This window comes from Bos indicus, chromosome 20 (assembly GCF_029378745.1).
Source record: "Bos indicus isolate NIAB-ARS_2022 breed Sahiwal x Tharparkar chromosome 20, NIAB-ARS_B.indTharparkar_mat_pri_1.0, whole genome shotgun sequence".
NCBI lineage: Eukaryota > Metazoa > Chordata > Mammalia > Artiodactyla > Bovidae > Bos > Bos indicus.
Window position 1 is genome coordinate 62,725,572 of NC_091779.1, and position 25,209 is coordinate 62,750,780.

The following is a 25,209-nucleotide window of genomic DNA, read 5'->3' on the forward strand; positions in this document are numbered from 1 at the left end:
GTCTCGGCCGAAGGCGCCTCCCCGCTCGGCTGGTCCCCGACCGGCTCCCCTGGGTCCCGACGGGCTGCCGCGCTGCCCTCTCCTGTCCGGTCTCCTCCTCCTCGCGGGGTGGACAGCGGTCTTCAGGCGGCTGGAGGAGGTAAGTGTGTTTTGCTGGCCTGAGGACTCCGCTGCAGGTCGGCGCTACTCTGACTTGCGTGCGTGCGTCTGCAGGAGGCAAAGGAGGTCTTTGGCATATGTGCCCAGGGAATGAACCTATCCAGTTCAGTCTCAACACCTGCTTACAGCAAAGCAGGACATTGTCCCTTGCAGGACCGCCACCCCGCCATCGTGCTTTGGAGTGTTTTCCTGTACTACATTTTCACCGTACATTTTGAAAAGAAAGTTGAACTCATACTCTGCATAAGTTTGCAATCTTTTTTTTCCCCAATGAAACACCATGTCACAATCCTTTCCTGTATGCTATTAAATACTCTTCGTGCTTGTGTTCCTACAATTGAACATTTTGGTTGTAAAGTTCTTCCTACTAATGTAAAAGTGTGCGGGGAGGGGGGGAAATGAGCATACCCGGGTCCAGTCCGTTCTCCACACTTTGAAGCATTTATTAACGGGTGATGGAGAAGGGAGTGACAACCCACTCCAGTATTCTTGCCTCGGAAATCCCATGGACAGGAGGAGCCTGGCGGGCTACAGTCCATGGGGCCGCAGAGAGTTGGACACGAAGCAACTTAGTGTGATGTTAAAAGAGACTGGGGCTGGTCTAGGAGCGTGGCATCCTGGGTGCTGGCTGGGTCCTGCCAGCAGAGACTGTACAGTTCCCGCTGGGCCACGTGTATCAGGAGGTGAGGCCCAGGCCTTGCTGACACTGGGCCCTGTGATTTAGGGCCACTTGCTGATGGGAATGCCACCTGTTGTTTTCAAAGCCCATTTAAAGTAAGGTGGTCAGAAGTGAGCCTTGTGGGTATCAGTGGGAATGCCATCTGGGCCTCGCCACAGTCCAAGAAAAGGCCAAAGGCAGGCGTCTGGTTGCCAAGTTCACAGGCCAATCTAGCCTCATCCCATCTTGTTTTCTAATTAATTTTCTCAAGACTGTGTACCCTCTGGAAAACGCAGCCCTGACTGTGTGTGTGCATCAGTCACGCAGTGGTATTCGTGTAGCCCGCTGGTCTCCTCTGTCCGAGGAATTCTTCAGGCAAGAATACTGGAGTGGGTTGCCATTCCCCTCTCCAGGGGATCTTCCAGACCCAGGGATTGAACTCGGGTCTCCTGCATTCCTGGCTGATTCTTTACTGTTTGAGCCACCAGGGAAAGCCATGTTTACTGAAAAACAAAAATAACTGGGGGAGTTGATGTTCACAGGACCATCTCTAAGGGTAGAGACTGGAGATCGAGTGCCCTGCAAATTCCAATGTTTACCCTTAAAGGAAGCCCCCCAGGCTTTCCTGGCAGCCACCTTCATGGTCCTGTAACATTCCTCAGTGTTGCTTTCCATGTCTTTGCAGGGGTTTCCATCTCTAAACCTCTGAGGCTGCTGGCACTTTATTCCTTGACTTCTTTGCTAGTTACATTTCCCTCGATGCCAATCGGCTTCTCTCATTGAGATCTGCTTCTCTGTCTCTGTTAGAGAATCTTCATTGCTTTGGGAAGTGTGACTCCCGAGTTATTTAAATCCTTGGGAGTATGAAAGCAGGAACTAGCTTTACCACCCCTTTCTCTCATCTTCTGCCCTCCAGTGAGAAAAGGAGAGTGTTCAGTTACACAGTTAAAGGGTACTTTTCCGCGAAAGGCAAAATCATGAACTGAACTGAATACGAGCATGAGCATGTGCTAAAGATTCTGTTTTATTCATTAAAGAGGGAACTAGGCAAGTGTTATCATTGCTTCAAAAGAAGAAGTCAAGAAGCACACATTCGTAACGAGTAAAAGAATGCCTCCGGAAGGTGCATCTTAGGGGAGGAGGGAGGACACAGCAGCCCCTTGACTTTGCAGATGGAACACGCCCCGGGGATCTCCGTGGGTCTGCTGCTGCTGCTAAGTCGCGTCATTGTCTGACTCTGTGCAGCCCCATAGACAGCAGCCCACCAGGCTCCTCCGTCCCTGGGATTCTCCAGGCAAGGACACTGGAGCAGGTTGCCATTTCCTTTTCCAATGCATGAAAGTGAAAAGTGAAAGTGAAGTTGCTCAGTCGTGTCTAACTCTTTGCGACCCCATGGACTGCAGCCTACCGGGCTCCTCCATCCATGGGATTCTCCAGGCAAGAGTACTGGAGTGGGTTGCCATTGCTTTCTCCCTCTGTGGGTCTAGACTTGTAATTTGGTGGAGACATTTGCTGTGTGAAGGAGGACTGGAGGGTGTTAGAGAAAAAAATTAATCATTCGTGATGCTTGTTAAAAAACGGTAAGGTAGAGTTATTCAGGACCACTGTGATAGCTGTAGGGACCACTCCAGCAGGATTTTGCAGTAGGAGAGAGGCAAGGGGCTTTAACTCCAAATGTCAGGAAAAGTGGGAATTTCTAGCCAGAGAGTGGAGTAGGGGTCAGTGGACGAAAACAAGGGGATTCCGGCTTAAGCTGACCTAACAGGATTCTTATAGAAGATGATCCAGGGTGAGCAGACATCCCCTGGGGGGTGGTGGAGGAACAGGAACCGAGTCAGATACGGAGAGTGGGGGCTGAACCGACTTAGCTCGGAGTCTTACTAACACTGCATGAAGCCCAAAGTCAGAGCCTGGCTGAGAAGAAAGTTCAGAGGGTCCTGACTGGAATCGGATCAAGGAGAGCATCTTTGTCGAGGGATGAGAAAACTGGTCTGTAGAAGGTGGCTCTTGCAGTCATTCACAGTTGTGTGGGATCTTGCATGGATGTGGTGGGCGGATCGTGGGCTTCACTGCTGCATTTTGGGTGGCCTTGCCAAAAGAAATGTGCCCCTCGGGGTCTCCCCTGCTGGGGTCTGTCCTGGCCACCCCTGGTGTCATACAGAGGACTCCGACTTCTGGAGGCGTCCGCGGTGAAGACTGCAGATCTGATCTCGGCGTGGCTGGTACGTGTGGCTAAGCCCACCTGCCATGATCCAGAAAAGCCCTTCTCGGTACATTTTATGAGGCCCCCACCATAGGTGTCAGCCCACAGTCCGATCCCCTTACAGGAGGAAACCTTATCACTCACCATGACCTTGTCATGTCATTGGAGGAACTCTGTGTTTCAGTGGAAAAGTACCTGTCAACTGTAGCACACCCTCCGAGCTGTATGGTTCCAGCCCTGTTCACTGTATTGGAGCTGTTCTGCAGCTCTGTGAATGTTGGGGGTTGCTGATTGATAGGTTTGTAAATTCTGTCCTGTCTGGTGATAAACTAATTGGCTTCCTCCTCTACGGTGGAAAAATTGGTTTGGTCTCCACGTACAGTTCATCTCCAGATCCCTCTCCTGGGTAGACGTCTGTGCCCTTTCCTTTTCCCCTTAGGCCCCGTTACAACATCTGCTTTATTTCCTCTTATTACACGAGTAATGCACAAGCCTTAACATGAAGTCTTTTTGATAACTCTTCGGGAGTCATAATAGTTTTACTTTGTTTCCTGAAAATTATGTTGTAACAAGTGTGTACTTAGGGGGTGGGGTGAGGGAAGGGCCCAAATCCTAAAGTGTCTGTGCAGAAAATTTATGTCTAGTACAGTCAGTCGAGTGTCAAGGGCATGTTTCCCAAGGCTCTGGCCCACAGAGAAACTGTCTGCCCTGCCCGCCGTGGCCTTGGGCTGGGGCACACAGGCTGGGCTGGGCTGCTGTGCCACGTGAAGGCTCTGGCAGGAGTCCAGCCTTCGTGTGTGGCATGGCCAAGCCTTCCCTGGCCACCAGCCCTTTCTGGGGGAGAAAGACCTTTCGGGATCAGCCCAGAGAGCGGCTCTCTTGGCTGTAAACATTCCTTTTGGAAAGTGGATAGCGGTGGAAAGTCAAGGAAAAAGATTCTGATTCGAGGTTGCTACTTTCCTGCTGTCTTGCATCCTCATTGGACTGCCCAGGTAAGAAATTAGCCAGAGGAATTGCTCTTCAAGAAATTGTGTGCAGTGGCACATGAAATTCACTGCTACTATTGCTCTGACTTCTCTTACTAATCCTCGTTCTATAATGTCGTTTATGGAAGCAAAGCCGTGAAAGGTACAGTCAGATTTTTCTACGATCCAATGGCCCACTCTGTTTGTATTTTTTCTGGTTTCCAGAGCTCTGCTTAGCAGGCAGTCCTGTTGTTGTTGTTGTTTTTAGTCCGACTCTTTGCAACCCTGTGGACTGTAACTCGCCAGCTCTGTCCGTGGGATTTCCCAGGCAAGAATACTGGTGTGGGCTGCCATTCCTTTCTCCAGGGGATCTTCTCGACCCAGGGATCAAACCCGAGTCTCCTGCATTGGCAGGTAGATTCTTTCCTACAGAGCCACCAGGGAGGTCGTCAAATGACTAACTCTTAATTTCTCTTTCCTTAAAATGTATTTATTGCTAGTTATGAACATTTAGAATCTGGTAGAAAGTACAGGATATCATGTAACAGCCACTTATAGTTACATGACACAGATTTAAGATATGAATATTTTGTCCTATGTACTTGAAACCAAAACTTAAAAAAAAATATTTATTTATTTGATTTTGGCTGTGCTGGGTCTTTGTTGCTGCACAGGATTTTCTCTAGGTGCCGTGAGTGCGGGCTCCTCTCCAGCTGCACTGGGAGGGCTTCTCACTGTGATGGCTTCTTGTTGCGGAGCGCAGGCTCGAGGGTGCTTGGGTTTCAGTATTGCAGTCCGTGGGCTCAGAAGCTGCAGTCCGTGGGCTCTACAGCACAGGCTTAGTTGTTCTGGTGCATGGGCTTAGTTGCTCCGCTGCATGTGGGGTCTTCCTGGATCAAGGATTGAACCTGTGTCTCCTGCATTTTCAGGCAGATTGTTTACCCCTGAGCCACCAGGGAAGCCCCAAATCAAAGCTTTTTAGGGAAAGAAGATGTAGCAAATACAGTTAAAACCAACAGTCTCCATCCCTTACCTCCTGACAGTAACCACTGTGTAATGTGTGGTGTGTTTTATTCCCATGTGTTTCACTTTTCCTACAGTGTTCAGTGGAGTATTATTGTTTGGAGGTCTTAGTATTTGTTTAGCATCAAAAAGCCATTGTCTTTTTATAAAGCATTAGATTTCGAGATTGAGCATTTTGGTGCATATGTATGGAGTTTGTTCACTGAACTTGCAGTGTCCTTTATAAGAATGGATTAGCTTCCTATAGCTGCTGTAACAAATCACCACAAACTGGGTGATTTAAGACAACAGAAACTTACTCTCTCATTGTCCGGAGGCCAGAAATCTGAAATGAAGATGTTGGCAGGGCCATGCTGTTCCTGACACCTGTAAAGGAGAGTTTTTCTTTGTCTCTCTCCTGGCTTCTGGTGGTGGCTGCGGTCTTTGGCGTTCCTTGGCGTGTAGATGGCTCGCTCCAGCCTCCGCCTGTGTTGTCCCGTGACTGTCCTTCCTGTCTGTCTATACTACTACTACTAAGTCACTTCAGTCGTGTCCGACTCTGTGCGACCCCATAGATGGCAGCCCACCAGGCTCCCCCGTCCCTGGGATTCTCCAGGCAAGAACACTGGAGTGGGTTGCCATTTCCTTCTCCAATGCATGAAAGTGAAAAGTGAAAGTGAAGTCGCTCAGTCGTGTCCGACCCTCAGTGACCCCATGGATTGCAGCCCACCAGGCTCCTCCATTCATGGGATTTTCCAGGCAGGAGTATTGGAAGTATTGGAGTGGGGTGCCATTGCCTTCTCCATATGTGCCTATATCTGTACCCAAATTTATTTCTCTTCTAAGGACTGCTGCTGCTGCTGCTGCTAAGTCGCTTCAGTCCTGTCTGACTCTGTGCGATCCCATAGACGGCAGTCCACCAGACTCCCCCGTCCCTGGGATTCTCCAGGCAAGAACAGTGGAGTGGGTTGCCATTTCCTTCTCCAGTGCATAAAAATGAAAAGTGAAAGTGAAGTTGCTCAGTCATGTCTGACTCTTAGCGTCCCCATGGACTGTAGCCCACCAGGCTTCTCCATCCATGGGATTTTCCAGGCAAGAGTACCGGAGTGGGGTGCCATTGGCTTCTCTGCTTCTAAGGACACCAGTCATTAATTGTATTAACACCCACCCTCCTCCAGGATGTTGTTGTTCGGTCTCTCAGTCGTGTCTGACATTTTATGACCCCATGGACTGCAGCATGCCAGGCTTCCCTGTCCTCCACTATCTCCTGGAGTTGGCTCAAACTCATGTCCGTCGAGTCGGTGATGCCATCCAACCATCTCATCCCCTGTCATCCCTTTCTCCTCCTGCTGTCAATCTTTCCCAGCATCAGGGTGTTTTCCAATGAGTTGACTCTTCCCATCAGGTGGCCAAAGTATTGGAGCTTTAGCATCAGTCCTTCCAATGAATATTCAGGGTTGATTTCCTTTAGAATTGACTTCCTTGCTGTCCAAGGGACTCTCAGGAGTCTTTTCCAGCACCGCAATTCGAAAGCATCACTTCTCTGGCACTCAGCCCTCTTTATGGTCCAGCTCTCATCTCTATACATGACTATTGGAAACACCATAGCTTTGACTATATGGACCTTTGTTGGCAAAGTAATGTCTCTGCTTTTTAATATGCTGTCTAGGTTGGTCATAGCTTTTGTTCCAAGGAGCAAGCGTCTTTTAACTTCATGGTTGCAGTCACCATCTGCAGTGATTTTGGAGCCCAAGAAAATAAAGTCTGTCACTGTTTCCATTTTTCCCCATCTATTTGCTATGAAGTGATGGGACCAGATGCCATGATCTTGATTTTTTGAATGTTGAGTTTTAAGTCAGCTTTTCCACTCTCCTCTTTCACCTTCATCAAGAGATTCTTTAGTTCCTCTTCGTAACCTGGTTACCTCTGCAAATAACTTATTTCCAAATAAGGCCACTTTCATAGGTTCTGTGGGTTCAGACTTGAACAGTATCTTTGGAGGGGGACATGATTTAACCCATGACAATGAGTAAATGACAGTGTATCCTATTCTTCTCCTGATGGTCCTTAGATTGCTTGCATAGGTTGCTTGAAATTGTTGCTACATCTTGATGGCAAGAACAGTCTTCCACATCCTCTGCGGGTGTGTGTGGGTGAGCACATACACACATATGCATGAATTTCTCCAGGGAATACACCCAGTGGGGGATTTCTGGGTTGCATTGTTGCCTTTGCTGACCTGCTTCCCAGAGTGTGTAGCAGTTTTTACTCCCTTTCTCCTCCCTACACGGACATCATCTCTTGGTGCTAAAAGACTTATTGCTGATCTGCAAGAGGTAAAATGGTATCTTGTGTTGTTCTTAGTATAATTTCCTTAAATACCATTGAGGTTGAGTATACTTTCATACGTTTACGGACCATTCAGGTATATCCTGTTATGAACTGCCTATTCATACCTTTGGAGCATTTTCTATTGGAGTTGTCTTTTTCTTGTTAATTTCTAACAATTCCTCATGTATTTTATCTGGATACAACAGCCCCTGCTTTGAAAAGAGTAACTTCATTTAGTCTGTATCTTTTTTCCTCACTTTTTTTAATGGAACCTTTTATCTTACAGTGTTTAAAATTTTAATGAGAGTTTGAAAGCTTTTTGTTGTGGAACATCTGAAGGGTGTATGGAAGTCCAGAGACTAGTACAGCGGACCCTCCTGAACCCCTCACATCCAGCACTGTCAGAACTCGGACACTGCCACCGTCGTGGCCCTACTGGGAGAGCCCAGACTTCTGGTCATTTTATCAGTATGAGTGTTAGCATGTTGCTATAAAAGCTAGGACTCATCAAACCGAAACTTTTGCTGATATAATACTATTCCTCTTTCCCTCCCCCCACCCCCACTGTTAAAATGATTCTCAATATCACCAAAACTACGCAGTCCATTGATTTTCTCCAGTCTTTTCCAAGTATTTATTTACTTACTTGGCTGTGCCGGGTCTTAGTTGCAGCATGTGGGATCCAGTTTCCTGATCAAGGGGTTGAACCCAGGCCTCCTGCACTGGGACTTCGGAGTCTTAGCCACTGGGCCACCAAGGGAGTCCCCCCAGTTTTCTCATTAAGTGTTTTTTTAGACTTGGTTACATCAGCACCTTCTTGCATTTAGAACAGTAGACAGCACTTCAGCACTTCCCATGAAACCACCAGCAAAAAGCACAGAATTACAAAAGACGTGGCTCTAAATAGACCACGAGAAGGACGCTTGTTCACAGCATGAGAGCTGAAACAGGAAGTGAGAGCACAGCCTTGTTCAACCTTGGCTGGGAACGCACGTCTCAGTGGCTCAGATTTTTCACAGCTCTACACAGACCTGCAGATGACGCAAAAGCCCTGAAAGTATTGATTTTGGCCTTCTGAGTAAATGTAGCAAGTAGGCAAGTTCATGAATATAGAATCTGCAGATCATGAGGTTCGACTGTGTGTGCTGATCACTCTCAAATGCATGTCTTCAGCTTGGCCCCTGGCCCTGAACTCGTCATCCAACTGTCCGCTCAGGGTGTCTCAGAGCCATTTCAAACTCTCACGCCCCAGACTGAAGTCCTGGTCTCAAACCTGCTCTGTCTCACTCTCCCCTTCCCATTGAGACCTTCTGTCCTTTCCCAGTTGCTCAAGCAAAAGACCTAGTCACCCCTGAATCTTTTTGGTCAAGGACCCTACCCATGCCATCTGTCAACAAAACCAGTTGGCTGCACCTGAAAAATCTACTCAGCCCCTGACTGTTCTCCCTCTTTTCTCCATTGCCCCTCTTGCAGAAATAATTTGGCTTTTCCTCCATATTAGATGGGAGCTTTTGGAGGGTGCTGGGAAGTGGAATATCCCCCACCGCCCTCCCTGATCTTTCTGTTCCAGTTACACTGTTCCTTGTTGTTCTTCAAAAACTGAAAGAAAGGACGTCCCGGGTGGCTCAGTGGTAAAGAATCCGCCTGCCGATGCAGGAGACACGGGTTCGATCCCCGATCCGGAAACATCCCACATACCACGGAGCAACTAAGCCCGTGTGCCACAACTGTTGGGTCTGTGCTCTAGAGCCCAGAGCCACAGCTACCGAGCCCATGTGTGGTGACTCCTGAAGCCCACGTGTCCTAGAGCCTGGGGTCCACAGGAGAAGCCATGCGATGAGAAGTCTGCACACTGCAAGTAGAGAAAAGCCCGTGCAGCAGTGAAGACCCAGCACGGCCAGACACACACACACACACACACACACACACACACTGAAAGCAAGCCAAACTTGTATACCCATCACCTAGATTCAGTAAGTGCAGCTTGCCATAACTGCTTTATGTGTCTATATGTGCGTCTGTGCATGTCTGTTTGATGAATGATTTGAGGGTAAACTTCCGACGTTGATATTTCATCCCCTACTTGAACATACATCTTCTAAAACTAAGAATGTTCACCTGCATAACTATCACACCAAAGAAACTTAATATTAATTCATAATATCAACTATCATCCATATTCATTTCCTTGATTATTCCCCAAATGTCTGTTATAGATATTCTTTTCAAAATAATTGTATTTCATTTATTTATATATTTTACTTATTTATAATTTTATTTATTTTATTTATTTTTGCTGGGTCTTCGTTGCTGCTCAGGCTTTTCTCTAGTAGTGGGGAGTGGCAGCTGCTCTTTGTAACTATGCGCAGGCTTCTCCTTGCCGTGGCTTCCCTTGCTGTGGAGCGTGGGCCTAGGGACGCGGGCTTCAGGAGTCGAGGTGCACGGGCTCAGTGGTTGTGGCTCCCCGGCTCTAGAGCGCAGGCTCTGTTGTGATGCACGGGCTTAGCTGCACCGAGCCATGTGGGATCATCCTGGATCGGGGATTGAAGCCATGTCTCCTGCATGGCAGGCGGGTTCTTTACCAGAGTCACCAGGGAAACCCTGTAACTGATCATAATTTGGAACCAGGATGTAGTCAAGACTCACACAGTGCATTTGGTTTCATTTCTCTTTAATCTCTTTTAATCTCCTGCTGCCTCATCCTTTATTTTTTCTTTTCCATTGATTTCTAAAGTTAGGAATGTTTCCTTCTCTTGTGTTCTGTATATTTGTCAGTTTTTTTTCTGTGTCCAAATTTAATAGCATGAAGTTGTTCATACTATCTATGAGTTTTAAAAGGAAAAATATGTCCTTTTTTCATTCCTTGTGCTGTTATGTTGTTGTTATGTGTCTTTGTCATTCTGTCCTTTTTACTGATCTGGTTTCCTGGAGATATACCTGTTTTATAACTCTTCAAAAAAACTCAGATTTTAATCATTTTCTGTTTTCTTCATTGTTTATTTTCATCTCATTATTTTCTTCTTTGGGGTTTATTTTGTTTTTTCCCCCTCACTTTTTTTTTTTTTAAGCTGAGCTTTAAGGGATCTTAGTTCCCTGACCAGGCATTGAACCCAGGCCCCCTGCAGTGGAAGCTTGGAATCCTAACCACTGGACTACCAGGGAAGTCCCTTCTCTCACTTCATGAATTGGATTCTTAGCTAATTTCTGTTCTTTCCTCTTGTCAATTACATACACTTGAAGAGGATCAGAGAATGCCATCCTCAAATATGGCATTTGGGCATATTGATTATTTTGAGCTGAAGGCAACTGAGAAACAGCAGATGAAAAAAGAGTTGTTTTTCACCCCCACTTTCTGCTTTCCTGCCTAAAATTAGGCCATAACTACCCCCCACCACCCCTGCCCAATGAGAGGAGCAACTCTTACCACCAGAGATGAAGAGCTGTCACTGAGACGAGTCTGAATTAACGCACTGGGCTCAAAGATCCTTTTCTTTTTATCAATTCCCCATGTCTTTCCTGGTCACATCTCCACAATTTATTACCCTTTGTTAAAATGGTATTTAAGCCATGTGTCTCCTTCTTGGGCTTTCACTTCTTTTCTGCAAAGCCCCTGTGTACTCATTAAAAACATTAATAACATGTATGCTCTCTCTCCTGTTAATCTGCCATTTTTTAAAAAGGAAAGTTTATTGAAGTATGATATATTCACTCCTTTAAAGTGTACAGTTTGATTGATGCTGAAGTATTGAACTGGGTAGCCACCACCAAAACCAAGATATGAACATGTCCATCACCCCAATAAGTTCCCTGTCCCTTCGCAGTCAGTCAGTCTTCTTCCACTCCCAGCCTCTGGCAATAGTGATTTAATTTCTTTCTCTATTACTTTACCTTCCCTGGAATGTCATAGGGGCTTCCCTAGTGGCTCAGCGGTAAGGAATCTGTCTGCCAGTGCTGGAGATGCGGGTTCAGTCTCTGGATCAGGAAGATCCTTTGGAGTAGGGGCTGGGTACCTACCCCAGTATTCTTGCCTGGGAAATCTTTCCTATGGACAGAGGAGCCTGGTGTGCTGCAGTTCATGGAGTTGGGTTGCAGAGTTGTACATGACTGAGCTTGCATGCACATACACTTGTGCTTCTAGTGTTTGTAATGGGAGTGGATTCTGATCAGCCTTGATCTTATTACCCAGAACTAGAAGTGATCATTGACTTCATGCCTGAATACACTTCACTGGTGGCTCCATGGTAAAGAGTCTGCCTGCCAGTGCAGGAGATGTGGGTTCAATCCCTGGGTCAGGAAGGTTCCCTGGAGAAGGAAATGGCAACCCACTCTGGTATTCTTGCCTGGAGAATGCCATGAACAGAGGAGCCTGGCAGGCTGTAGTCTATGGGGTGGCAGAGTCGGACACAACCAAGCAACTAAACAACAACATAGTTAAAATTAATTTTCCCTGTACTCTTGATTTCGTTTACTCATTGTTTGTAAGCTTTGGCTTTGCACCACTCAGAGTATAATGCCTGTTCTCTCCCTGTAGCCCGACCTGAGTACCTCCAATGGCTAACGAAGCTTATCCTTGTCCATGTGACATTGGCCATAGAATAGAGTATGGAGGGCTGGGGCATGAAGTTCAAGTGGAGCACATCAAGGCTTATCTCACCAAATCCCCCGTGGATGCTGGCAAAGCTGTGGTTGTCATTCAGGATATATTTGGCTGGCAGTTGCCCAACACCAGATATATGGCTGACATGATTGCAGGAAATGGATACACGTACGTATGAAATTCTGTGTTTTTTTTTTGGCTTAAATTCATGTAAATTTCTGTATTTTGTTTCCTTCAAAGGAAACAAAACCAAAAAACCCTGACTGTGTTCTGACATACATTATCTATTTTCTTATCTCACTGGAAAGAAAAAAGGAAGTGAAGTCACTCAGTCGTGTCCAACTGTTTGTGACCCCATGGACTGTAGCCTACCAGGATCTTCCGTCCAAGGAATTTTCCAGGCAAGAGTACTGGAGTGGGTTGCCATTTCCTCCTCCAAGGGGATCTTTCCGACCCAGGGATCGAACCCGGGTCTCCTGCATTGCAGGCAGATGCTTTACCGTCTGAGCCACCAGGGAAGCCCTTAAAATGGAGAATGTCATATGATAGCCAATATCCAATGGAAGCCAACTGCTCCCAACTCAGTCTCTGGCCTTCAGATCCTCTTTGGTTGGCTGGCCGTGTAGACCTGCTGGATGCTGAGAGAGTTATTTCCCCATGTGGGGCCCCACATAGACACTAGTGCAGGACAGCTGGGACAGAAGTCAGTGCCGGGGTCCTCCCCCGGCTGATCCAGGGTATTCCAAGCGGGAATGGCATCGGCGACCTATTTATTTATTTAAATATTTTATCAAAGATATAAAGAGTAATAGGATGAGGATAGCTCAGTAGGAAAATTCAGTGGAGAAAAGAGGCTGAGTAGCTTGGTTTACGCGGGAGACCAATAAAACTTCAAGACAAGAAGTTTGCACCACTTACGTAGGCCGCAGGCGTCCTTCCATTCTCCCGAAGGAGAGGAGACACTGAGGCCTCCCCGGTCGGATCTTAGAAGCCCAGGCATAATTAGTAAGCATGGTGGGTTCCGCGCTCCAGATGGAGACTCAACCAGAGTGAGAGAGAGAGCGACATGGGGAGACCAGTATTTCGAGAAACTGATCCCAATTCTTTATTTTCCAGAGTCTGTTTTTATACACTGAGATGTTATACAAAAGTCACGTGGGGACAGCAGTCCTGACTTTTATTAAAGTCAGGTGCTTCACACAAATGTATACAGAGGTCTTAGGGGTGTTACATCATCTTCTGGCCAGGGGGGCCTGCTGACAATTTACGACCCTCTCCTTGTGACAGCGGTCAGTCAATCAGGACACTTATTTCTCCAGGGCTGATTATTCTCAAAACAGACGCCACCCAAATAAAGTTACATTCCTACAGGGTGAGGGTGTAGTGGGTTTTAGTTAAGGAAAGAATTTACTTAGCCTAAGGTCTAACGTGATTAATATCAAAGGTTAATACTTATTCCTTCTATATATTCATTAATGTGTGTAAGGGCAGGGGATGTGGAGACTTAGCAACAAACATTGGCTCAACAAATGAAAAACCCTTCACCAATACAATTTCTAATCAGCCCATTATACTTATAGTTTTCTAACTTTTCTAAGGAACCTGTTTTTAGAAGGTTTAAAGCATCTCGTGCCTCTCACGGTTGGGAGGCTGTGAGCAATCACATGTGACCGGACAAGCCTGTCAGGCAGGCTAGAGAACCTTCAGAGGAGTTTGTAGGTTAAAACACTCTTGTCACACCCAAGAGTTTTTATTGACTGGAGCTCTAGGTTAACTCCTTCTCCGAAAGAGGTGGTGGGGGACAGCCCCCCGTAAAGTCAGAGGTGTAGGTAAGAGCACAAAGTAGTAAAGTAGGCAGGCTCTGGTTATGGGGGTAGATGCTCGAGGAGTTCCAGGGGGACTCCTGAGGCTCGATCCCGCCTTTGCGTATGTCGAGCCTCCTTCCTCATGACCTTTGTCATGGGCGGAGTACCTCACTCTGGCCCCCAACAAGTCAGCAACTCTGAAACAGACCCATTACTTGGCTCCTGAAGCATCTCTGCCTGGGGTCAGCTTTCACACACAGGGCGCCCATGGTTATCCTGGTCTAAACACAAACTATCATGTCAGAGTGAGACCTCCCTCACCTCCTGAAGGTCATCCCTTGGTCACGGTGCGTGGCCACGACCACCTGTGGTGAATGCTGTCATCTGTTTGCTCCTCACCGCCCTGGTGTTGGTAGTAGCTTCAGTAAAGTTTCCCTGATCGCTCAACTGGAAAAGAATCTGCCTGCAATGCAGGAGACCCCGGTTTGGTTCCTGGATTGGCAAGATCCGCTGCAGAAGGGATAGGCTTCCCACTAGAGTATTCTTGGGCTTCCCTGGTGGCTCAGCTGGTAAAGAATCCACCCGCAATGCAGGAGACCTGGGTTTGATCCCTGGGTTGGGAAGATCCCCTGGAGAAGGGAAAGGCTACCAACTCCAGTATTCTGGCCTGGAGAATTCCATGGACTGTATAGTCCACGGGGTTGCAAAGAGTTGGACACAACTGAGTGACTTTCACTTTCTTTTCAATAAAGCTTGGAGGAGAGAGGGGAGGGACCCTTCCTTCTGTCCAGCTTCGATAAGTGTAACGCCCAGCAAGCCCTGAGCGTGGTGTGCTCTGATTCCCTTTGTTTTCTCAAGAAGAGAAGCTGCAAAGCAAAGGGAGCCCCTGCCTTGTTTTCCTACAAGGAGAACCCATTTAAAGGGTGCATGCCCACTGATGCGTGATGTGGATTTACTGTTGACTGGAGAGAGGGTCTTCATTTGACTTTTCCCGTTTTTGTGCCCTCAGGTTTCTTTTTGAAGATGTGTGCTTAGTCGCTCAGTCGTGTCTGACTCTTTGTGACCCCATGAACTATAACCTGCCGTGCTCCTCTGTCCAGGCAAGAATACTGGAGTGGGTTGCCATGCCCTCCTCCAGGGGATCTTTCCAACCCAGGGATGGAACCCAGATCTCCCGCATTGCAGGCAGATTACTTACCAGCTGAGTCACCAGGGAAGCCTCTTGAAGATGAAGCAGCTTAACTCTCCAGGGGCTACCCCAGTATAAAAACAACAGCCAATCCTGGTTGCCTTCTGGCTCGGCCAGACCATGGGCTAGGGTGGGTCCTGGGCGATTGCCCTTCATCTTCCCAACAATTCTGCCGAGGCAGGGCTGTCGCAGTTCTCATTTTGCTGGTCAGGAAACTGGGGCATGAAGGCAGAGGTCTTGGGGGGCCCTAGGTCACCTGCTGTGACCAGGAGGCTGGATAGGATGGAGGCTTCTATTGTCTCAGTTCCGTTCAGGTCAGTCGCTCAGTCGTGTCTGAATCTGTGACCCCATGGACAGCAGCACGCCAGGCTTCCCTGTCCATCAGCAACTCCCGGAGCTCGCTCAAACTCATGTCCATCGAGTCGGTGATGCCATCCAACCATCTCATGCTCTGTCACCCCCTTCTCCTCCTGCCCTCAATCTTTCCCAGCATCAGGGTCTTTTCTACTGAGTCAGTTCTTCGCATCAGGTGGCCAAAGCATTGGAGTTTCAGCTTCAGCATCAGTCCTTCCAGTGAGTATTCAGGACTGATCTCCTTTAGGATGGACTGGTTCAGGTGGGTCCACTAGCTGGAGATGGAACATAAAAATTGGGTAAAGACGCCTGTGGCTTACAAAGCCCTTCATACTTGTCTGTTTTCCCTTCAGAATAGTTTTCTGAGGTTGGGTGGTGCTTGGCGCCATCTCTGTTGGATCAAGAAAAAAGCTGAAAGTGATTAAGTGACTTGTTAAGGTTCCAGGGGGGCTTCCTTGGTGGCTCAGTGGTAGAGTCCACCTGCCGATGTAGGAGATGAGGGTTCGATCCCTGGGTTGGGAAGATCCCCTGGAGGAGGAAATGGCAAGCCACTCCAGTATTCTTGCCTGGGGAGTCCCATGGACAGAGGAGCCTGGCGGGCTACAGTCCATGGGGTTGCCAAAAGGGAAAAAGTTGGACATGACTTCACAGCAACATAAGGTTTCAGGGCAGAACCGGGCAGTACTGGGACCTGAACTTAGATTCTTCCGACCCGATTTCAGTGTTCTTCCTCCCACCCCACCCCCTACCCCCCCAGGAGGAGGAACTGTGTTCCTCTGTCCATGGCCGTGACCTTTACTTTAGGAACTGGGTCTCTGGCTGGAGCCACGTTGCCCAGTCCCTGGGCTGATGCTCGTGGAAGGTTGACATGCCTGACATGACCATGGAAGGCTGACGTGGACCCCACAAGCCATCTTGTCCACTCCTCAGCCCTTTTAGAGCCTGCCCAAGACCAGACCCTCCAGGCGGGAGATTGTGCCCCGTTGGCCTCTTGAGTGGAGGCTGAGAAATTGCTTGGTCATGGTGACTGGACTGCTCAGAGGTGTGCCTGCTGGCCTGAGGCTAACTCAAAAGGCCTGCCGAGAGGTGCAGCTCCCCAGGGGTAGGTGCCACCCAGAGCCTTTGTCCCCAGTGTCACACCTCGTGGGCATTGTGCTGAGCCAGGCGTTTCCGAGGGGTTGGGCTCTGATTAGGCTTCTGGCGGCCCGTGCACCTTGGGTTGTGAAATCCGAGATGCTCTGGCCTGGGGCCAGCTGTCCCGTTTACCGTGATCACAGTCGGCCCGGTGGCCACTGCTTTTTCTTTTCCTGTGGTCCAGGGTCGCCAGCACGCCAGGTTTCGTAAGGAAGGTAAACAGAGACCGAGTCCCAGCAGCTCCGACACTAAGACGGGTGGCTCTCCTATTTTACAGAACCATTGTTCCAGACTTCTTTGTCGGGCAGGAGCCATGGCACCCCTCGGGGGACTGGTCCACCTTCCCGGAGTGGTTGAAGACAAGAAATGCCAGAAAGATTGATAAGTAAGTTTACCAGTGTGTCACCAGCCGGCATGGCAATCTTGGTGGAGCCCCCAGGGACCCAGGAAGCAAGAGGCTGGAGGGAGGGGAGGGTCTGGCTTCTCCATCACGTAGGACCTTAGAGGCCACTGCTCACCGAGTCCTTCCTGAGGCAGGAAGACAAGGTCTATGCAGTGGAGGGGTAGAACCCCACAGGCACCCTGCTGCCAGCAAGCTCACTTGCTTTGCCTTCTGGGAAATTCTTCATGGTGAGGATGCTGAGGGAGCTTTCTTGAAGTCCCTGGGGTGCCCTGTCCCTTGGGCTCTTGGGGACCATAGACCAACACGCCTTCCTCCCCCTCGGGCTGCAGAACCGCTTGAAACAACAGGCAGAGAAGAAGAGAGACTTGAGAAAACCTCAGGCCCGTTTCTGCTCAGCGGACCGGAAACGAAGCCTTGAGCGCTGTTGTCCTCCCCCAGCGATCCTCCCCACCTCCCTGGGGAAACTGCGGGTCTTTAGACCAGACCCGCCAGACCAGGGCTGCTGTCTTGCCAGGGTCCAGGGAACAGTGGGAAGAAAAGTGGGGGGCGGGAAATCTCCCAGATTGCAGCCTTTCCTTGAATTGGCTCCAGCCAGTCCAGAAGCAAGGACCAGAGTGCTCAGCTGCCACTCGGAAACCTTCTCTGTCTGGAGGGTGAAGGATGGAGCGGCGGGGGAAGAAGCAGGATGTTCTCCAGGGCCAAGCTCCTCCTGAGTTAGAGACCTGAGTCCCAGGCAAAAGACTCCACCAACCCCTAGGCCTTGTCTTCCATCATTGGACTTTGTTCTGCTACACACGTGAGCCTCGTGTTTGATAAGTTGCCCCCAAGCCCAGGCTGGGGCAAGTGCAATAACAAGGCTCCCTGCCTGTGACCACCTGGTCCCTGGACTCTCCACTCCTCTAGAGCTGACCCCGGGCTGCGGGCCCCTCCATCCCCCGACCCGGGGGACCCCACGCTGACCCCTGCCCCCAGCCCCCAGGGGCCCGAGAATGGAGCTGGCATCAGACAAAGGTGTGGAGATGGGCATCCCGGGGATACCTTCTGAGCTGTGGATCAGCCTTTGCTCAGAGTCAGAAGATACCTCCCCAGCCTATCCGCTGTCTGCTGCAGCTCCTCGGCTCCATCTCACTCCCCATGCTCCCTGGGGTTCTGTTCTGGACACCCCCTCTCTGGGTGCCTGTGTGGAGCAGCTGCGCCACTCTATGGCTTAGGCCAGGGTCTCCCTCGGGCCCCTGCACAGTCAGTCTGGGGAGATGCTGCAGGCTGCCCTGGGAGCTCCCCTCTTGCCGGAGCGTATCAGCAAGTAGCAACAACCTCAGAGTCTCACTGCGGGGGAGACCAGGGCCAGCGGCTCCCTTTGGAATTGTCTCTAGGATGTGAAGCACCTTGTCTTGCGTCCCATCCTGGGGAATCTCACTGCAGGGGTACGGAGGCCCGGCTCCTTCACCCCAAGCTGGGGGACCCTCAGAGGTCACCCCAGCTCCAAGCTCCCCAAGGAGCCAGTTGAGGCTTTTGTAGAGACTGTGCCACTTGCCACTTTCTGTCCCCATCCTGCTTTCTCCCCTCCCCAGGGTGGACCCTGAGATCACTGGGGACCCAAGCTCCCACCCATTTATCCATTTCCAGGCCTCCCTCCCAGGGGTTCAAGCTGCAAGCCGAAGAAAAACAAAATAAGTAGAGTTAAGAGTAAATTAGAAGTCGAAACACAAGAAAACCCAAGAGCCTAGGACATGACTGTGAAACTCAGCTTTGCGTGTGGGGGTGGGCTGGAGAGACTAGTTAGGACATTTTGAGGAAGAGACCACGGGGCTGCCTCCCGTTTGTGAGCTCAGATCTCGGTGGTCCTTTCTGGCAGGCATCAGAGCAGCCCAGAGGAAACCCTTCACAGGGGATGAGGAGAACCACACCTTTTCAATCAAAATGAGACATAAAATGCAAGCACTAATTTGGAAAGTAGACTGAAGTCCTTGTGCCTGGTCAAGTCTTTTGTTTGAAAGAAAAGCCACCTTGAACTTACTGCTTAAGCAGTCATGGGATTTATTGGCTAACAGAACCGAAAAGAGGTAGTTTCTGGCTCTGAGCAGAGGTTGATCCGTAGCTTGGAAGGTATCCCCAGGATTCGACCTCCACACCCTTGTCTGATGCTGGCTCCATTCTTGGGCGGCGTTTGCCTCTGGATGACGAGAAGGCTGCAGCAGCTCCAGCCTCCTGTTGACTCTTTTCCTAGCAACCCAGCAAAATTCCCATTTTGTCCTGATGGTTATGACCGGGTCACAAGTCCACCCTTGAACCAATTATTGTGGCCAGAGATCGCTTATGCTCTGACTGGCCAGGCCTGAGTCACATATTACACGCCTGGAACCAAGGCCCCCAAGGTATATGGACCAAGCGTGGGGAAGAGAGATTCTTCTAAAGCTAAATCCTGGTGTTCCTGGGAAAGTGGGGAATATTCGCAGCAACAAAAGCAAAGAAAGGGTCACTCGAGTCGGTTGAAGAATTTTTACAGAAATGCCCTCTTCCTTCTTGTCCCCTCCAATTAAGGCACTTATTCTTAAGATCAGAGCATTTGAGAAAAACCAAAATGACACAAACAATGGCTTATTCCATTTCATTTTGCAGAATTACTCAGTTGCTGCTCTTCTAACATTTTGAAAATTACTTGCACCCAGAATGGTATGATACAAACGTTTAAATATGTTCCAAGATATCTTACGATTAAAGGAGAAAAAAAGTGCAAGAGAATTGTTTTCTCTCTCCCGTTCTTTATCCTCAATTGCAAACACACAGCATTTCTTTCTTATCAGAACAAGCAGAACTTTCTGGGCAGGGCTTGCAGCCCTACCTCCATTTTGGCATCTTGCATCTAAAAAAAAAAGCTGTATGAGTTCCAAACGACCAATTTGCAAATGAGCCATTTGCAAGAGGAGGGCCGCTGTCCTGGGTCCCCTCGGGCTTGCCTTGTCCTTGTGGCTTTCCCGACACTGCTGGGCTCCTGGGCACCAGTGGAAAGAGGTGAGGCAGAGTTAAAGTGTTGGTCAGGGAGCACGAAGGTGCCCGGTCAGACAGGGCTGGGGAGCTGCCTCCTGGTCGCGGCTGGGCCCTCCTGGGGAGGAGAGAGAGGAGCCGGAGGGTGCTTTCTGGGGCAGGACTTGGATTGAGCTGCGGTCGTTGGCTTTGATTCCGAGGCTGTGGGAGGCTGTTGCTCAGACTCGTCCTGTTTGTGCCGCCCTGTTGGGTGGTTGGAAGAGGCTGGGCTTGGCAGGGAGACTTCCCGGGGGATAGGGCACTGGTTACTCATCAGCTGGGCAGGAGGGCACGGCTCTGAAGGTAGGAATCTCAGAGCCTCCCAGAACAGCTGCTGACAAAGCCCTGTAACCATTGGCATTCGCTGCCCGGCTCGCTTTCAGGGGGCCTCCACCTTTTTTTTTTTTTGGCGGGCCGGGGGTGGGGGGTCGTGCCGTGCAACTTGCTGGATCTTAGTTCTCTGACTGGGGATTGAACCTGGGCCCTGGCAGTGGAGGTGCTGAGTCGTAACCACTGAACCACCTGGTTATTCCCCTTGAATGACTTTCCTTTCTGTTTCTTAGAGAGTTCGATGCAGTCTTGAAGTATCTGAAGCAACAGTGTCACACCAAGAGAATCGGCGTTGTGGGATTCTGCTGGGGTGGAACTGCCGTTCATCACCTGATGTTGAAACACCCAGAACTCAGGGCAGGGGTGTCCGTCTATGGTAAATCTGCCTTGTGTGTTTTTACACAGTGAAAACCGGAGGGTGTGTTGAGTGACAATGGCCGCAAGCCTCTTCCCCAGCTGAGGGTCCCGGATGTAACACAAAACCCGGTTGTGTAGAGATGTTGTGCTAATCTTCAGGAAATGGTTTTAAAAATCTGAAGCTAGAGGCGGATGTGTGTTCTAGCTGACCAGAGGAAACAAGGGCCCGACAGCATGACTTTGGGGAAGCCCCCTAACCCAAGGGCTCAATTTTTTTCACCTAGGATGGAGGGGATAATGTTTCTTTCCACGATAAAGGTTAATATCAATAGCGTTAGCCACAGCTTTGAAAAGATTTTTTTTCTAAGATATGAATTCTCAACTACTCACACATGTGTGCCCGCCTGCACACACACACACACACACACACACACACACACACACACACACACACAGAGGTTTCCCAGGTGGCGCTAGTGGCAAAGAATCCTCCTGCAAATGCAGGAGACGCGAGAGATGCAGTTTGATCCCTGGCTTGGGAAGATCCCCCGGAGGAGGAAATGGCAGCCTGCTCCAGTATTCTTGCCTGGAGAGTCCCCATGGACAGAGGAGTCTGGTGGACTGTTTAGTCCATGGGGTCGCAAAGAGTTGGACACGACCGAGCAGCTGAACACACATACATGAAGAAAGGGAAAACCCACTCTAAAATGTAAATAGCAACATAAACATTTCATCCAGATAGACCAAAGGTATCACAGCAGTGACATAAGAACGTTGTTATCTGTGTCAGTCAGTTTAGTCTCTCAGTCGACTCTTTGTGATCCCATGAACCGCAGCACGCCAGGCCTCCCTGTCCATCACCAACTCCCAGAGTCCACCCAAACCCACGTGCATCGAGTCGGTGATGCCATCCAACCATCTCATCCTCTGTCGTCCCCTTCTCCTCCTGCCCTCAATCTTTCCCAGCATCAGGGTCTTTTCACATGAGTCAGCTCTTCGCATCAGGTGGCCAAAGTATTGGAGTTTCAGCTTCAACATCTGTGTACAGAAACATTATTAAGTTAGGATGTGAAACGTTTGACTTTGGCTTTTTTTCATAGTCGTATATTCCACAGTTATGCTAGAGATTCTTGTTTAGTTTAATGGTTCCTCACTGTGGTATTTTCACTTACTTTTAGCATTTAAAAAGCCCTTTACCTGTTAACTTACACAAAGGTGTTAGTAAGCAGCTAGTTGCTGCGCGCAATGGGGCTGGCCACCCAGGTGCTCCGGCGTGGACTGCTCGCCGACGCCCCCTCGTGGCCGCTGCTGCGAAGTGCCGACTGCGGAGCCGAGCTGGTCTTAGAGTCCTGGAGTCTCAAACGGGGGTCCAGCCACCCAACCTGGCCTTAACAGGATAGTGCAGAAAGCATGGCCTTCTTTCCCATGGCTCCTGACCTTCTAGAGAAGAACTGCAGCTAAAGGGAGGCTCTCCGGGTTACCTAACTTTGCTACAGAAAATGGGGAAATTTTATCTCCTCCCTCCTAACCAGGATTCCCCATGACCACCCTTGAGAACAGGCTCCTCTGTGAGTCCTCCGTCTGCCTAGGTCCCGACCTTGGGCTCTGTCCTTGGCCCACTGGGTCAGTTTAGCAAGAATCCTCCACCCTTGATACATGATCAGACTCCTCATGTCCCACCCTCAATGTCTTGTCACCCTGGCCTGCCTCCAGCAAGGAGAAAGTGTTAGTTGCTCAGTCCTGTTCGACTCTTTGTGACCCCAAGGACTCTCCATGGACTGTATCTCTGTCCATGGGATTCTCCAGGCCAGAATACTGGAGTGGGTAGCCTTTCCCTTCTCCAGGGGATCTTCCCGACCCAGGGATCGAACCTGGGTCTCTGGCACTGCAGGCAGATTCTTTACCGTCTGTGCCACCAGACGAAGCCCTGTCTCCAGCGAAGGCTTTGTCAAATGCTATCTGACCAGAATCCCCTTTCCGCTTGGTCCCTTTGTGACTTTCCGTCCACCAGTCCTCACCCTGCTTTATTGTCAGTAAATCCCTCTTGTCCTTACAGTGTGGTTGAGTCTGGTCTCCCTCCCCCACTGCAAATTCTCATTAAATAAAGTCATCCATATCGCGTTTAATAGGTGCCAGAATAATCTTTTGTTAAAGCTCCTCTTGAGCTTCCCTGATACTCAGCTGATAAAGAATCCACCTGCAATGTGGGAGACCCCGGTTCAATCCCTGGGTCAGGAAGAGCCCCTGAAGAAGGGAAAGGCTACCCACTCCAGTATTCTGGCCTGGAGAATTCCATGGACTGTATAGTTCATGGGGTTGCAAAGTCAGACATGACTGAGCGACTTTCACTTAGAACTTCTCTTATTTCAAAATATCAATGGATGGCAAAACTTTTACAGATTTTCCTATAGGACTGAGCACACCCACAGTTGTCTGAATCGGTGAGGATTTTGACTAAATGATCTCTAAATTTCTGAAGGCATCTTTAGAAGGATAAAAGCTAATTATTGTAAGTGACTTGCTAGGGCCCTGTGCTGTCCCCGGGGACTTCATACGCTTGGTCTCATTTGAGCACAAATACCCCATCAAACACTAAGTCAGAACCTCCGGGCTTGAGTAGACTGCGAGAAACTTCCAGAACAGCCCTGGTCAGATAGTTCAGGTTAGAAAGTTATCAGTTCTTGGTAAATGAAGGCACACTCCAGGAAGGAGCATTTTTCAGGCTGCTCTGCCGCATCTTTACCAGCCAGGCAGCCGGCAAGGCCTACAGTCATCATTTAATGACCTAATTCCTGGTGAGTGAGGTGGAGAGAAGGGAGAGCTGACTCAACAGCCTTCTCTTTGAGCCCAGTTGTATGGGCCAGGCCACTTCTGTGGAGCTGCTAAAAAATAAGAGAGATAAAACCCCCAAAGCACATGTCTTCCTTTGGAAAATCAAACTCGCGTCATTTTCTGTGGCTCGTGTACGGGAATCACACCCTCGTGTCTGCCCCTTCTCCAGGCATCATCAAAGACGCTGAAGACGTGTACGGTCTGAAGAATCCCACGCTGTTCATTTTTGCTGAAAACGATGCTGTAATTCCTCTCGAGCAGGTAAGCTGGCATCTTGTTTAAGAGGATGACTTGACATTTCGGGGAAGACATCCCAAAGGACTTGTGTGTTGCTCCAGATAGTTTTCAACATTGAAATTTTAAAAGTGGGTTTTCTTTGGGAGGGATTGTAACCCTAGAGAGCTGCTGGCAGGGAGGCTCCTGGTAAGCAGGCCTTGCCTCCCTGTCCCCCGTGTGTAACCGACCAATTACCATAAGTTCTCTGTCCTTGAGGACATGGCTTTGTTAAATCCAGTATGTTGATAAGGAAAGGCAGAAGGGAACTGTGGTTCAAAGCAGTTGTTTGGAAATTACTGTGGTTATTCACAGCCCTTGTTGTTGTTCAGTCGCCAAGTCATGTCCAACTCTTTGGGACCCCATGGACTGTAGCACGCCAGGCCTCCCTGTCCATCACCATCTCCTGGACTTTGCCCAAGTTATATCTATTGAATTGGTGATGCCATCCAAATACAATACATCATATTACAACCAATGCATTATATTAATGTTGAATATACATTTCAAACAACTTATATTTGAATCTACTGAAGTACAGATTGAATCCACTGAATATTATGTGGTCAAATAGATTGATATTTTGAGTAATATGTGAATATATTAATATAACTTCAAAATAGTGGATGTATCATTTTCATCAATATACTGCTCTGAATTCTTTTTGCCAGAGGTTAGGATGGTGTCAGTTATAAAATTAAAAGTGAAAGCTTCATTCTAGCTCTGGCGCTTAAAGCACGCACGTTAAAGCTCTGTGATGAGCATTCAGGGAAGGAGTGGAGACTGGAACATATTGCTGGAGGGTTAACATCCTGTCTTCATGACATCTTTTGCCAACCAGGTCTCTTTGCTGACTCAGAAGCTGAAAGAGCACTGCAAAGTGGAATATCAAATTAAAACGTTTTCCGGGCAGACGCATGGCTTTGTGCATCGCAAGAGAGAAGACTGTTCGCCTGAAGACAAGCCGTACATTGATGAGGCGAGGAGGAACTTACTCGAGTGGCTGAACAAGTACGTGTAGCCACAGCCGAGGGCCAACTTTCTCCAAATAGCTCTCTTTCGGAAATGTGCTTTGACATGCTTAGATCGTTTTACTTTCACTTTACAGAAAATAAATCAAGGAATCCTAAAATTCATTGTGTCATTTGAAACACAAATTAAGAAGGAAAAGTTAATGTATGAAATACTTTCATTTTTAACATGTGCCCCAAATAAGATTTTTAACAACAGGTCAGTACCTAAAGAATTTGGGCAATAGAGTAATATCCTAACTATTAGCAAAAAACCTAGAGGTCCCCAAGGAACACGTGACTAGGTTTGGCCTTCCTGGCCTTGAATTGAGCACATTCTCCAGAACAACTAAATTGGCGAAACCATGAAAAGCATGAAAGGTAAACTCAGGTAGAGCAAGAGCCCACCTTCACTGTACTTTTATCTCTGTCTTTACAGGAGTGAATTTGTCATGATCATATACATATTGAGATTAAAGTAGGGTTCCATTGAACTAATTATATGAAGCTTATAAACTTGATTTTTTGGGTTTTTGAATCTGTGGCTTTTTCTAAAATCTAATAAACGGTGGATGAGAGTTGC

At 48.7% G+C, this 25,209-nt stretch overlaps 1 protein-coding gene across 2 annotated transcripts; it reads left to right on the plus strand.

Moving 5' to 3' along the window:
• On the plus strand, positions 1-25,209 carry CMBL (carboxymethylenebutenolidase homolog). Of its 2 annotated transcripts, none has more exons than XM_019983010.2 (6): positions 1-139; positions 11,850-12,083; positions 16,675-16,782; positions 20,388-20,530; positions 23,513-23,604; positions 24,458-25,209. In XM_019983010.2, the coding sequence occupies exons 2-6, from the start codon at positions 11,869-11,871 to the stop codon at positions 24,635-24,637; spliced, it is 738 nt and encodes a 245-aa protein (XP_019838569.2). In that variant the 5' UTR covers positions 1-139; positions 11,850-11,868; the 3' UTR covers positions 24,638-25,209. The 2 variants fall into 2 exon arrangements, with proteins under 2 accessions (XP_019838569.2, XP_019838568.2); XM_019983009.2 differs by lacking the exon at positions 1-139 and adding an exon at positions 3,835-4,012.

Coding starts and splice junctions, on each gene's coding strand:
- CMBL (XM_019983010.2), top strand. CDS start 11,869: ATGGCTAACGAAGCTTATCCTTGTCCATGTGACATTGGCCATAGAATA. Junction 16,783..20,387: donor AATGCCAGAAAGATTGATAA/GTAAGTTTACCA, acceptor TCTGTTTCTTAG/AGAGTTCGATGCAGTCTTGA. Junction 23,605..24,457: donor CTGTAATTCCTCTCGAGCAG/GTAAGCTGGCAT, acceptor TTTGCCAACCAG/GTCTCTTTGCTGACTCAGAA.